Here is a 15581-nt window from a genome sequence, read left to right on the forward strand (position 1 = left end):
GCCTGCAGAGGCCATGATGCCTGTAGTCCCAAGCCTGCCCACCAGTGATGTATCCACCCTGGCTTTGGGGTGCCTCATTGTCTCCCTTCTTCTCTTTGTCTGTATATTCTTTCACTATCCCTATCGCCGCTGGATCTCCCCTCCTCGTGAACCAAAAACTCGTGACAACTATGTCGAGGGAAAACCCCGGCACACCAGAATGCTGAATATTGAAACATGATGAAGAGCACCAGAATATTGGCACATATAGTACCGGAAGATGCGATCCTCAGGTTGAAAGGCACTTAAACTACAACTCAGGAAGAGCTGCCTCCTCAAAGTAGAGTTGACTAGGATGACACAAATGGAGTTAAGCCATCTGGACCTTCATTCACTGATGGGACACAACTCAAAATGAAGACAATTCACTGCAAACATCCATTCATAATTGGAACAAGGAATGTACAAAGTATGAATCTAGGAAAATTGGAAATTGTCAAAAACGAAATGGAACGCATTAACATTGAATTCCTAGGAATGAGTGAACTAAAACTGACTGGTGTTTGCCATTTTGAATTTGACAATCACATGGTTTACTATACCAGGGATGACAAATGGAAGAGGCATGGCATCACATTCATCATCAAAAAGAACGTATTAAGATATGTCTTGAAGTACAACACTGTCTGTGATACGATAATATCTATATGCCTACAAAGAAGACCAGTTAATATCAGTATTCAAATGTATGCACCAACCACTAACGCCAGTGAAGATGAAATTGAAGAATCCTACCATTTTTTTCAGTGTGAAATTGATCAAACATACAATCAAGATGTGTTGATAGTTAATGGTGATTGGAATGTGCAGCTTGGAAATAAAAACGAAGGATCAGTAGTTAGAAACTATGACCTTGATAATAGAAATAATGCTGGCGATTGCATGTAAGAATTTTGTAAGACTAATGACTTCCTCATTGTAAATATCTTCTTTAAGCAACACAAAACATCATTATTCATATGGATCTACCAGATGGAATACACAGATATTAAACTGACTACATCTATGGAAAGAGATGGTGGAGAAGCTCCATATCATCAGCTAACCAAGGCCATGTGCAGTCTCTGGAACAGACCATCAATTTCAGGCGGAAGCTGAAGAAATTAAAATAAATCCACAAGAGCCAGAATTTGACTTTGAATATATCCCCAGTGAACAGTAAGTTTCTCAAACAAAAGTTTTTACACATATCAGAAGAAAATATCTCTCTTTTGTCCACCATTCCAAAACCTGTTCTACCAAATTCACTGACACCAGAGAACAAACAACAGAGAATTCATTAAATGGATTTTAAAAAACAGTTTTAATCCAAGGAGTTCCCTAAGGTGTTTCATAAAAAATTTAGATTCCCAGGATTTATGCTTGTTGTTGTTAAGTACCTTTGAGTAGATTCCAACTCATAGTCTCATAGTGACCCTTTAGAGGGTTTCCAAGGAGTGGCTAGTGAGCTAGAACCACCAACCTTGTGGTTCAAACTGACTTTGCAGTCCAGCACATTAACCCATAGAGCCACACCAGGACTCTATGTGGTGGTGGTGGTAGTTGTGTTCCGTGAAGTTGGGTCCAACTCATAGTGATCCTGTGAAGGGTTTCTGAGGCTATAAATCTTTACAGGAGCAGAAAGCCTCATTATTCTATTGTGGAGTGGCTGACAGTTTCAGACCGCTGACCTCAAGGTTAGCAGCCCGACTTGTAACAACTACACTACCAGAGTAGTGTAGGACTCCATGTGACCTACTAATTCCAAATTTCCAGTGAAGGAACCCTATGATTAGGCAAGTTTCTCAAATATGGAAATATGGTACCAAACAAAACTTACTTAGAGGATATTTGTGCATGGGTATCTACCTTTGCTACAAGCACACCTAGGAACGTGGTAGAGCATACAGGAGGCAAAATGAGGACATCTTAGACATTACCAAGCATCTTAAGACAATGAGTTGCTGGACCTGGGGACTTAGGACCATCATTGAAAAGGACACTATGGTCTATTGGCATAATGTAGTCCACAAAGTCAATGTTATACATCCTGCTTTGGTTATTAGCAATTGAGACCCTAAAAGCTCATGAGAGACCATTTAAGGTACAACTATTGGTCTCTCCTTGTGTGGAAGAAAGAACAGTGATGAAAATCGAAGATGATTGAAACCAGTTAGTCCAATGGAGCAATGGAACATACGAACGTCAGTCAACATGACTCTGAGACCAGAAGAAACACATTTTGCCCAGCAATCATTAACAACTGCTCTGAAAGGAATCACATTAGAAGGTCCTATTTAGAGTAGCAGAAAATGTGGAACAAAATTCAAAGTTATAAAAAAAAAGACCAGGCTTACTGGTCAGAAAGAGACTGGAGGAACCTTTGACTATGGTCCTCAGCTACCCTTCAGGTCTGGAACAGAAGTAACCCCGTGGCATAAGTTTCAGCTAAGCAGCGGGCACAACAACACTAATAATGTATTCTCCCCATGGAATGGTTAACCAGTCAAGATCAAGGGGAAACGTTCACCTAAAGCCAAACTTGAGGAGGGCTGGGAAGAAAAGCAGACTAGAAATAAGAACAACAGGGAGGAAAGGGGATAACTGTTGTTACATGGAGGGGATTGCAATCATTGAGATGAAACAAAGTATATGATTTGTTCAATGTAAAACTGATGATCTTTTCTGTAAACCTTCACTCATTTCACCATAAAAAGCTTTTTTTAAAAAAAAAATCATCTTCTCTGAATTATTTTACATAGGCAAATATAATACTAGCGTGTTGCTGTAGGATAAGCACTGCATTGCTGACCACAGGTCATTGTTCAAACCCATCATCTGCTCCTTTGAAACCCTATACAGGGTCACTATAAATCAGAACTGACTTGATGGCACTTCACAACAACAACACACTAGATCAAACAGTTCGACTTTAAGGTTGAGTGTTTATCCTAGGGCACCACACCAGAAGTCCAGGTCTAGTACAGAATGAGAGAAAATGTGTAAAGGCCGTATGATTTCATTTTCTAGATAATGTACTTACTACAGTTCTCAGCTTTCCTATTGTCCCGGATCACAATTCTTTGGTTGAGGGTGCTGAAGAGTATTGTCCAATTAATGGTATGATAATAACACAAGTTGTTGTTGTCGGTTATGTAGATGTTTCCTGCGCTGATTTCCCTCAGAGACTGGAACTGCAGAGAAGTAATGCCCTGTTGCTTGAGGATAAGCAAGGAGAGGCCACTAAAAGGAGGAAAGGGAATATGAAACAATCATAATTTTCTGACTTTGGAAAGCAAAGTAAAATAATGATGTTACATTAACTATGGAGATTGAATCAATAAATCAGAAAGGTATTCTTTTTTTATATGCTATATACTGTCAGTTTTAAAAGTCGTAACTTAATAGTTAGGGTTCTGTGTCAACTTGACCAAGCCAAGGTTTCCACTGGTTTAGAAACTGAAATGTGCTTATTCCATGGCGATGAAACCTAATACAGGCTGTGATGAGTGGCTATGAGTAGTCAATCAATTAAAGGGATGTTTCCTTGGGACTGTGGGCTGCTTCCGATATAGTGGACATGCAAGAAAGGCTTTCTCTTTCTCGTCCACTGGGTACCTGGGGCTATGCAATTGTAAGCCACTTTCTTGACAACAAGTTTCTCTTTATATAGATATAAACATATATACATATTTCTCTCTATATAAATATAAACATATACACATATTTCTTTATATATATATGTATATATATGTGTGTGTGTGTGTAACATATATACATATATATGTTTCACTGGTTTGGGTTCTCTAGAAAACCTGCCTAAGACATTCCCCCCAAATGAAATTGTTCATTTCTCAGAACTATGAATATTGATCTATCTGATCTATCTATACCTATGGAGTGTGGTGCTGTGGGTTAATGCACCAGACTGCAAAGCCGTTTGAACTGCAAGGTCGGTGGTTCAAACTCACCAGCTGCTCCTTGGAAACCCTATACAGGGTTGCTATGGGTCGGAATCAACTCGACGGCACTTAACTACAACAACAACAACAAATCTCTACCTATATTAGGGTAAGTCATCTATTGGATACTAGGACTCTAATTCAAACATGAATCGATTATCAAACAAGACATGCTTAAATACGACTCTGTGACCAGAAGAGGGCTGCAGACAATTTCTCTCATAATACATTGGTCTTAGTATTTTTAGGGTGTCTTCAAAAAAAAAAAAAAATACATCCAATCAAAATAGTGACTTCTAAGGGTATCTGCTGGGACAGTTACATTCAAGGCAAATTGGTAAGCTCAAAAGGTTATGGTGACGGGGTACTCCAAAGGGGTAGTCGTGATCGATTGTCTGGAAGGACACTGGATGATGGTAGTGGCTTGGCATGGAAAAGTTTGAAGAACTTTGAAAACTGCATTGGTGAGAAAAGGCCCGGAAACATACAGTGAGGCTTTTCTTTCTCTATTACAACGATGTATCTGCTCATTCTTCCAGGTTGGCAAATGCTGTCCTGTGAAAATGAAACTGAAAATCCTTACCCCATCCACTCAACAGCCCTTATTTTGCCCTTCAGATTTCTTTCTGTTTCCAAAGCTCAAGAACATTTAAAAGGTACACAGTTTGAGTTTCTTTAAGATGCCCAAACTGCCTTTCTGATGTGGTATAAATCAAAATGCTCAGAATTCTTTGGGAAAGGGTTAGAGATATGGAAGGAATACCTTGAGAATTGTATAAACCTAAGTGGAGGATATATGGAGAAACACTAGCTTCACAGTTTGGTATTATTGTTTAATAAAAGCTTCTATAATTTCGTAGCAATAATTTTTTTACTTATTCTTACATATCCACCAATAAAATATCTGCTCACTGCCTTGTTTTGTTATGCGCCATGGAGTCGGTTCTGACTCATAGCGACCCTGTACAGGGTTTCCAAGGCTGTAAATCTTTATGGGAGCAGAAAGCCTCATCTTTCTCCCGTGGAACAGCTGGTAGTTTCTAACTGCTGACCCTAATGTTAGCAGCCCAATTGGTAACCACTATGCTACCAGAGCTCCTTTAGCCTCCTTGAATTTCTAAGTTCTTCAAGGACAGAATCCTGTTTTAAGAATAAATCTTTACTTAATTATTACTCACCTACACAGAGTAAAACATTAACAGTACTTATACATTAAGTACTAGTAAGAAGAGAAGATTATTAGATATTAAATAGAAGCATGAAATTAAACTAAGAAATTTTAAAATGCTCAGCAGGCTTTGGGAACTAGGGAAAGTGTCTCCAAAATTTAAATAAAAGCTACTCTGTGGAAACCAATTATCATTTCAAGGAAATTGGTTTTATTTCAGTTGAGTCTATGTTTCTAAAAATCATCTTCATTTTCCATTCTCTAAAGAATAAATACATTTCTCATATTTCAGTCAACTTATGAACATTATTTTTCATTTTATATATCAAAGCCATATTTTTCAGTTATATTCTAAATACACTTTGCTGTTAATGCCAAAAATTATTATTCATACACAAGGTCAGTTTGAACCACAAGGTGGGTAGTTCAAATCCACCAGCCACTCCTCAAAAGCCCTATGCAGGCAGGATCGCTATGACTTGGGACTGACTAGACACTACACAGCGCTTACAACAATAACATACATGTAAACCACTAGCTCAATGATGAAGACTGAGAGTCAATGTATTTTCTAAACTTTTGTTCTGATCATAGCATCCTTGATTTATTGAATACCATGTCAGCACAATGTTCTGATTGATTTATAGCATTTAATTTCATAGATGGTAAAATTTGGCTTCATATAGCACTGGAATAGATTGTTCCCCTCAAATACTCTTTATTTTATCAAGTTCTTTCCCACTTTATATTTTTTAAAATTTCATATAGATACAACTATTTTAATGAAAATTTTAATATACTTTCTGTGAAATGCTATTATAGAGAATTTACGACCACTGAATTTAGTCATTTTTCAAATTTAAACACAGTAAAGTATCTTTATTAAATTAATTTTATTGTTGTTGTTAAGTGCAGTCAAGTCTCGGTTCTGGCTCATTGTGACCCTGTGTAGAGCTTCCTAGGAGTAGCTGATGAGTTTGAACTGCAGATCTTGCAGTTTAAACCAACCTTGTGGTCCAGTGCATTATCCAACAGCGCCACACCAGGATTACTCATAAACAAGAATTTCATTTAGGTGAAATCTGAGGTAAATCTAGAATACAAGTAGTGGCTTAATAAAGACAAATTCATATATTTTTATCATGTGAATGAAAAGCATTTACAATTTAACTTAAAAACAGTACCTTCTGAATTGTGATTTACCTATACATTGGTCCATGATCCTTCATGTAGGATCATGGACCAATTCCTAAATACCAGTCCTGTAATGTTGGGTTCTAGGAGCTCTGGTAGCGTAGTGGTTACGAATCGGGCTGCGAACCTTCAGGTCAGCGGTTTGAAACTACCAGCTGTTCCGCGGGAGAAAGATGAGGCTTTCTGCTCCCATAAAGATTTGTTGTTGTTGTTATGTGTCGTGGAGTCATAGCGACCCCGTACAGGGTTTCCGAGGCTTTCCGAGGCTGTAAATCTTTACTGGAGTAGAAAGCCTCACTCTGGTAGCATAGTGGTTACGAATCGGGCTGTGAACCTTAAGGTCAGCGGTTCGAAACTACCAGCAGCTCCGCGAGAGAAAGATAAGGCTTTCTACTCCCGTAAAGATTTACACCCTCCGGAAACCCTGTACACGGTCGCTATGGGTCAGAACCGACTTGAAGGCACTTAACAACAACATAAAGATTTACAGCTTCTGAAACCCAGCACAGGGTTGCTATGAGTCGGTTCCGACTCCACGGCACCTAACCACCACCAATGTTGGGTTCTAATGACAGCACTAGATACAAAACCAGGTCCTCCTGATCCAATAGCATTCATATCCTGAACATCTGAACCATTCTCTAGTCAACCAAAGCTATCTTTGAATAAGGATAACATATGGACAAAGTAATGGTCTGGTCTAATTTTATGGTTCACACAAGCGCTCCATTCTTGCTAAACACTAATAGTACTTCAAATTACTGTCATTTGGAAAATTGAATTGCATATTTTGAGTACTTCTTAGCACCATCTGAGATCTTTTCATTGTGTTTAAGTTTGGAATTAAAATTGACATATACGTGGATAAATAACTTCATCATGTTACAATAATAAGTCAAACAACACATAATACCAGATCTTTCTCAGTCATTCAAGTAAATTCCTCATTTAAAAAAAAAGAATATTTAGTATTTCTTGTACAAGTATTTCCAGATAACCTTCATCAGTAAGGCAAAGGATTCTGACATAATCCACACCAGATGTTATTCTAAATACCATGAAGCCTTAAAACGTATATACTTACCTATAGAGTACTCTTCCACCAATAGTGACCAAGTTAGAAAACACACTGAAGTCGGTCATATTTGGAGGCCATGATTGTATGTTCAAGAAACCTACAAAAAATAAGGACAATACAAAGAAAATAAACCAGAATGGCATTGTTTTAATAATAGTGTTTAACACTGATTACACTTAAAGTATAACATGGAAATGTATTGCAAGAGGGAGGTAAGAAAGTAACTGCACATTCCTGTTTTAAAACCATTCTATCACATATATGGTTCATGCTTTTAAGAATAAATATATTGCCAGCATTTCCGGACTATAATAATAAAAATGAACATCAAAAGAATCAATAACTTACGTTTCTGAGTGAACTGTAAATACATAGAAAAATGTAACTTTAGATATTAAAACATACAAGTGATTTGTAACTTGATTTATTATTCTTAAAACAAAAGTATTTATTCTAACTAAATAAAAAGAGAACTGTAGTTGCTACTTTTCCTCTGAATTTTTTTTTCATTTTATGTATACCTTTATTATATTAGTGTGAAACTTGCATTATACATAATTTATGGGTATGACTAATTTTCTTCATTGGATTTTACATTCTTTGATGGAAAGCCATGTCCTACTCATCTCGATAGATTTCACATCAGCTACTGTAACACATTTGAAAATGGTCAAACCAGCTGTCACTGAATCGATTGAGTCATTGTTACTTCACGTTTCAGAATAGAACTGTATTCCACAGGAGTTTCAATGCCTTCGTTTTTCCAAATAAAATGCTGCTGTTGCTGCTAAGTGCCGTTGAGTCAGTTCTGACCCATAGTGACCCAAGGAACTGCTGGTGAGCTTGAACTACTGACATGGCAGTTCAAACAACTTTGCCGTCCAACACTTTAACCCACAGTGCCAAAAATAGCCAGGTCTTTATTCCAAGGCACCTCTGGGTAGAGTTGAACATCCAACCTTTCAGTTAGTAACTGAGTGTCTTAACTGCACCATCCAAGGTCTCCTTGAACACATTAGATGCTCACTAATAAATGACATACACTTATTCTCTACTTTTTGACTTCCTTGTTTTCTAACATTTTGCATTTATAGTAACAATAGAAAATCTACTCTCTATTTTGTGCATTTGCAAAGTACATCTATTGTTGTTATTGTTAACTGCCACAGAGTCGGTTCCAGCTCAGTGACTCTTAAACAATTTCCAAAGAGTGCTGCTGAGTTTGAATCACCTACCTTGAGGTTCAAACTGACCTTGCAGTCCAGTGTATTGTCCTGCAATGCCACACCAGGACTCCTCAAAGTTCGTCTAGCAGTAATTAATTTTGAGGTAGAAGGTAAGAGTAACACTGGTTGTGATGGTAAAGGTTATGTGTCAACTTGGACCATGAATCTCAGTGCTTTGGCAGTTATGTAATGATGCGACTTGATAGTTATGTAATGAGGGAATATGACACTTACATAAGGGTGTAGTCATCTTGCATTTTGTGATTTGATGCTGGCATCCTACATGTTTACACAATACCAGTGCATAGCAACCTGGTCTTTGGAAACTCCGCATGCAGACGAGTTGGAGAATAGTACATTTTTTTTAAAGGCATGGGCTCAGGGATCAGTTTACATTTTCAAAAACAATAATGTCAAAATTCAATGAATTTTTATTTCTAGTTCCATATGCTTTTTCTAAATATCTATAAAAGTTAAGGTGCTGCTGGATAACCACTGGACTGCTAGTAACAACACACCAGACACTCCTTGGAAACTCTACATGGGGTTGCTGTGAGTCAGAATCAATTCAATGGCACATAACAACAGCATCAGCACCTATTGTTTAAACAACAACAAAAAACAAACAAGAGTTTTTAGCAACTGGGATTTGCTTTTAAAATGAGTTGCTGATTCTAATATTATAAACTGTTTTTAAGAAAACACCAAATTTACATAGCACAACAACTGTACTTTAAAAATTACCTGTTATCTCTCGTACTGTCCGAAAGACATTTAGTTTCTCTGGGTCTATAGCTTCAATTGCATTGTAAGGGTCCCTAGAAGAACAAAAAGAGATGTCATTAAAGTCAAAGTTAAGAAAAGGAATGAACATATTCAAAGAAGTGAAGAAGTGTGACAATAGTTATTTCACTAAGAAATGATAGCTTATTTTAATTAGCAATTGGAAGCTTAGTAATATCTTGTCTGAATTGTTCTAGGAGAAGGAACTAAGAGATACCTTGAAGAAGTTTTGATTTCACAGAGCCTGAGCTCTCCATCAAAGGCTACGTTGGATCTAAATCAAATTCTAAAGAAACTCCCAAATATCACACATCCATATATGGAAAATTTTATTTTATTTTTATTTTAGAGATTTATCTTTAATTGGGAAGAATATAATGTATAGATAAATGATATTATAGTGAGATCAACTGCCATTTGGTCTCCTCAAGGCATTCTAAATTGCTATTAGCGTCTCTAATTTCATAAGCCAGATAGAAACAAGCACATGTGCAGATAGCCTCTTATTCTTATTTATCTACATGAGCTATAATTGAATATTATGTGAACATTGCTCTTCATGTAGATTACTCTTCACCTAGATTGTATTGTGTTCCTATCTTCTTATTTATATTGACTTTTATAGCAAGGAAATATTTGCTTCCATGTATATGAATCACACTAGGAGTCCTGGTGTGGTGCTGTAAGATAAGCACTGGACTGCTTCCCACAAGGTTGGTGGTTTAGTTCAAAGCCACCAGCTGCTCCTTGGAAATCCTATAGAGAGTTGCTATGTGTCAAATCGACTTAACAGCACTTACCAACAACATATGAATCACACCAACATTTTGAAAATGATTACAAATGTCAGAGTATAAAAAAGATATTGGAAATTTTAGAGAACTTAAAATATCATCCCTTAATGAATAAACATATTTCATATTATTGTTATTAGTACAGAAATGTTCTGATTGTTCAAAAAATAAACACAAAATACCTTTTAAAATTCAATACAGGCAGTCCCTATGTTGGAAAGTTTAGACTTATGAAAAAACACCTTTAGTTGTTGTTTTTAAGTACCATCGAGTCAGTTCCAACTTATAGCAAACCTTAGGGTTTTAAATCTTTTATTGTTGTTTTTGTTAAATGCCATTGAGTAGGTTCCAATCCATAGCAACCCTGTATAGGGTTTCCAAGGAGCAGCTGGTGAGCTTGAACCACTGACCTTGCAGTTCAAATGACTTTGCAGTCCAGCGCATTAACCCACAGTGCCACACCTGGACTCCTTTAAATCTTTAAGGGAGAAGAAAGGCTTATCTTTCTCCTGCGGAGCACCTGGCAAGCTTGAACTATGGACCTTGTGGCTTTCAGTCCAGTGCTTATGGAACAATGCCTACTTGAAGTTGTTGTTTTTGTTTTGTTTTGTTTTTGTTAAGTGCCACCATGCCAGTTCCAACTCATAGCAACCCTGTATAGGGTTTATAGAGAGTAGGTAGTGAGCTTGAACTGCTGACCTTGTAGTTCAAACTGACCTTGCAGTCCAGCGCATTAGCCCACTGTGCCACACTAGAACTTTCAGTTCGTTATGTAAATATGCAATTCTTTTGATTAAATCAACCACTACTCACAATAAATTCTTCATCACAATCACTTTCACCTGTTGCATGTGAAGCTTTTAAATCTACTTAGTCTTTTCATGCATTAAAGTAAGGCTAAATAATAACCATATGCACCTGTTCCAATTTACCTAGAAATTGCACTTAAACAGTTAGGAATGCATTGCACTCATAACTGGGAAATTTTCTGTATTTGATCAACTATTTTCAGAGGCTTTTATCTTAGGAAAATATTTTGATAGAAAAATATACTGACCATGCAAAATAATTTCATATTTAGAATATTAAGAAAGAGCCCTGTTGGTGGAGTGGGTTAGGCATTGGCAGATAAGCAGCAGTTCAAGCCCACCAGCTGCTTTCCAGGAAAAAGATGAAGCAGACAGCTTACATAAAAATCCACAGCCTCAGAAACAGATGGAACAGTCTACTCTGTCCTAGAGTGCCACTATAATTTGATGGCACTGGTTTCAGAATATTGTTGTTGTTAAGTGCCTTTGAGCTAGTGCCAACTCATAGTGAATGAGTATAGGGTTTCCAAGGAGCAGTTTGTGGGTTTGAACAGCAACGTGACGATTAGCAGCCTAGTGCTTACTCTACAGTGCCACACCAAGCTATTAGAACAAACATAACATTAAACATTTCTCAGTAATTAAAGTAATATATCGAGTTTTTTAAAGGAATGCAAAGTATTTTCTAAAGTTGTATTATTTTAGAAGATTTTCTAATTTAATTCACTGCAGTGAAGACGTCATATGATTATTAATATATGCCATGTGGAGAATAATGTAATTCTGTTGATTAGCCATTTCTCCAAGAGAAATCCAACCTTTTGAAAGCAATGACATTGACTTTTTTTGTATATATTCACTCAACAACCAACTGTTGTTTTTTTTTTTCCTTTGTGGGTGTCTACTGCATTACATTTCTATGGTGTGGGGAATGTCCACTAAGATGTGGTAAAGTATTGGATGTGGTCTTAACAAAGCTATGCCTGACCAGCAGAAAGATATATGGCCTATATTCTTTCCCAGATTCTTGGGAATCTGTATCTGAATCCCATGGTATTTCTTCATTCCAACATTATAGCTTAAATGTACTGTGTTTGTTCCAGCCATCTGAGTCTCTGACACCACCTTGTATTGGCCTTGCTGACCTTGGATCATTAGTTTATTCTTTAGTCTGTAAACCGTTGCTACGCTTAAAAATTAATCAAACACACACACACACACACACACACACACACACACAACAAAACAAAACAAAACAAAAAAAACCCCACAAGAATAACTGATTGACTAAATCACTGTTTTATCCTTCAACCTAAGAAGTACAATTGATATAATGCGCTACTAGTTTAACGTGAATTGCAATAGGAGGCTCTAGTACTGTGTACTACTGAGACTGTAGAAACATTATTAATGACTTGCCATGTAATTCACACATTAAGTATTGATTAGCATGTTACTCTACGGAACATGAATATTACTCACTCAAAAACGTACAGTGTAAGTTAAATTTTGTAGCAAATTTCTTTATATAGAACAGAAGACACATCGAACAACTAGCTATGCTTCTAAAGGATATGCTGTGAAAATATTTAGTTCACTCTGTAAGGAAACTTACTCTCACTTTTTAAAGTGCAAAGACTTTCATGTGCAATAGACATATCAGCTCTGCACGAGTAGAATGAGCTTTCAACATTTGGTCTTTGATGAAAGGCAATGTATGGAACAGTTCTAGTAATATAATCAAATATCCTGGTTTTATTGAGGACCACTCAGAATTCAGGGCAAGCACACAATAATGGGGTCAGTCCAAGCCTTTACTGAAAACATTTTCAGGTTGCCAGGAATGAAATAAATTTTGTACTGTTAGCATGAAGCCCAATGGACCAAAGAAACGTTATATACTTAATTTTAGAGATTCAGGACTCTCATAAAATAAGTTGGCAGAATTCCACTTACCAACCCCAAAGTACCTCTTGAGGGGGAGGGTTCATCCTATAGTAACTTTAAAATCTTTAGCACTTTCATATCAAGAACTTTCCTAGCTAAACACCAAGCCATTCAAAAGAATATTATATCCACCCTGTCATTATATTTAGTGATGAAAAGAAAGCTCAATCGCAAGATAGAAAGAAACATATTTTCTCAATTCTACTGAAATCCCTTTATTTTACCACCAAACCTATTATTTCTCCTGCACAGTATATCATCATTGTAGTCTGTCATCTAAGTTTTGTCTTGCCGGTGTTTCATTGTGACACGGCATCAACATGCTTATTTGATGAACATTTTACTATTCTAAGCACATGTACACAAACTGTGTCCAATGTGGCAAAACATTGCAGAAGAATAGGTCTACCAATAACCCTAAAAACTGAGCTTTGCCTGACATTCTCATTTTAAATAAGGATTCAAGCATGTCTCACCTCTTTCCTGGGCCAGTGGCACTATTGTACATGCTCATTGGCTTTAAAGAACTTTTATATACATTAAAACTAAAATTAAAAATTGCTAGTATATTAATTTTTTCAGGAACTTAGTTTATGAAAAACATTACCTCATTTAATTGAGATTTTTCTATTAGCGTATAGAAATACTCCAGATATTGTAATTAAACTACAGGATCCTATTAATATTTAATTAGTAGGTTACTTAGGCTAATGGGAATTAAGTGATGTAAAACTTGTCTTTAATTATTAGGCCCTTTCTGTCTATACTGCCCTATAATATTCATCTTTGAACACTACATAGTTATCGAGGTAGCTTGCTGTTGTTACACACCATCCAGTCAGTTCTGACTCATAACAACCATGTATAGAGTTTTCAAGGAGCAGCTTGTGGATTTGAACCTTGTAGTTCACAATCCAGTACTACAGCCACAGCTCCACACCAGGTCTCCATATATGTCTTCATTATGGCTGTTGCTGTTGTAAGGGCTGTCAAGTCAGTTCCAACAAAGAACGTATAGGGTATCCAACAAGCGGCTGGTGTGCTTGAACTATTAACCTTGTAGTTAGCAGTCCAGTGCTTAGCCAACAGCACTACACTAAGACTCCAATTATGAGTACTGTTGTGTGCCGTAGAGTCAGTTTCGATTCAGAGTGACCTTACATAAAGTTTCTGAGGAGTGTCTAATGGGTTTGATCTGCCAACCTTGTGGCTAGCAGTCTAGTGCTTATCCTGCAGTACTACAACAGGACTCTACACATATACATTGATTTTGTTGTTTGTTGTTGTTAACTGCTGTTGAGTCAATTCCGACCCATAGCGACCCTGTATAGGGTTTCCAAGGAATGATTGGTGTTGTTGTTAAGTACCCTCGAATCAGTTCTGATTCAGACACCTTGTGTAGTGTTTCCAAGGAGTGGCTGATGAGTTCGAACCACTGCCTTTGAGGTTCATACTGGGCTTTCAGTCCAGTGCTTATGCTATAGCATCACACCACATATATACATATAACAATGTGTATGGATAAGCTATAGGATCTACAGATTTTTCTTGCAGGATTTAGGTGCTGTGGACCTGTCTGCAAAGTCAATTTGAATGGCAAGGTCAGCAGTTCAAGCTTGCCAGCTGCTCCTTGGAAACCCTATACAGGATCGTTATAGGTTGGAACCTAATCAACGACACTTAACAACGACAACATTAAAATACCAAGCATGTATATGGTAGTGGTGGTTGTATGCCACAAAGTCCATGCAGATTCTTGGCGAGCTGTATGATTTTCCGAGACTGTAAATCTTTACATAAGCCGAAAACCTCATCCTTTTCCTGCAGAGTGATTGGTAGATTTGAACTATTGACCTTGTGGTTAGCAGTAAATATATATATGTCTGTTGTTGTTATGTGCCATAGTGCTGCTTCTGACATGATTTCTAGGATTTCCAAAGAGCAGCTTTTGAGCTTGAGCTGCCTATATTGCATTCCAAAGCATCCTTGCAGTCCAGTGCATTATACATATAGTTAATATTTTTTTTTAAATAAAATAAAGTAACTAGGTATATATTTATATGACAAGAGAAATAGGGAAAATATTTTAGTTTAAATAAGGGCAACATAACTAAAGACTTTTGACAGTCAATGTAGGAAAATGATCAAGTATGAAATTTGCACACATATGTGGTCCAAATGTTTTTGAGGATACTTTAAAGGTATACAAAACAGGAGACAATGCATTGCTGTGAGGAACAGCCCTACACATTGCAGGTTATCTGTGGATATATTTATGGTACACGGCAAACATAATGTATATATGTGTCTCTCTCTCTCTCTATATATATATATATATTTGTTGTTGAGAGACATCAAGTCGGTTCTGACACATAATAACCCTGTATAGGGTTTCCAAGGAGCGGTTGGTGAGTTTCGACAGTCGACCTTGCAATTCAAACTGATCTTGCAATCAAGTGTTTATCCTACAGCACCACACCATAACAATAGCTATTATTGTTGTTCTGTACCATCAAGTTAGTTTTGACTCATAGTAATCATGTCTAGGGTTTCCCATGAGCGGCTGGTGGTACTTATCCTACAACGCTGCAAGATATATATA

At 37.0% G+C, this 15581-nt stretch overlaps 1 protein-coding gene across 4 annotated transcripts in view; it reads right to left on the reverse strand.

The window, feature by feature from the left end:
• Positions 1 to 15581, reverse strand: part of ERBB4 (v-erb-b2 avian erythroblastic leukemia viral oncogene homolog 4) — a 1604115-nt gene that overhangs the window by 483141 nt on the left and 1105393 nt on the right. For all 4 annotated transcript variants that reach the window (XM_006872745.1, XM_006872748.1, XM_006872746.1 and 1 more), the window contains exons 10-12: positions 9391 to 9464; positions 7427 to 7517; positions 3062 to 3261 (exon numbers count right to left, since the gene is read on the reverse strand). In XM_006872745.1, coding sequence (XP_006872807.1) covers positions 3062 to 3261; positions 7427 to 7517; positions 9391 to 9464 — 365 coding nt within the window. The remainder of the gene's footprint in view (positions 1 to 3061; positions 3262 to 7426; positions 7518 to 9390; positions 9465 to 15581) is intronic.

Source organism: Chrysochloris asiatica, unplaced genomic scaffold (assembly GCF_000296735.1).
Source record: "Chrysochloris asiatica unplaced genomic scaffold, ChrAsi1.0 scaffold00212, whole genome shotgun sequence".
In the NCBI taxonomy this organism is placed as follows: Eukaryota; Metazoa; Chordata; class Mammalia; order Afrosoricida; family Chrysochloridae; genus Chrysochloris; species Chrysochloris asiatica.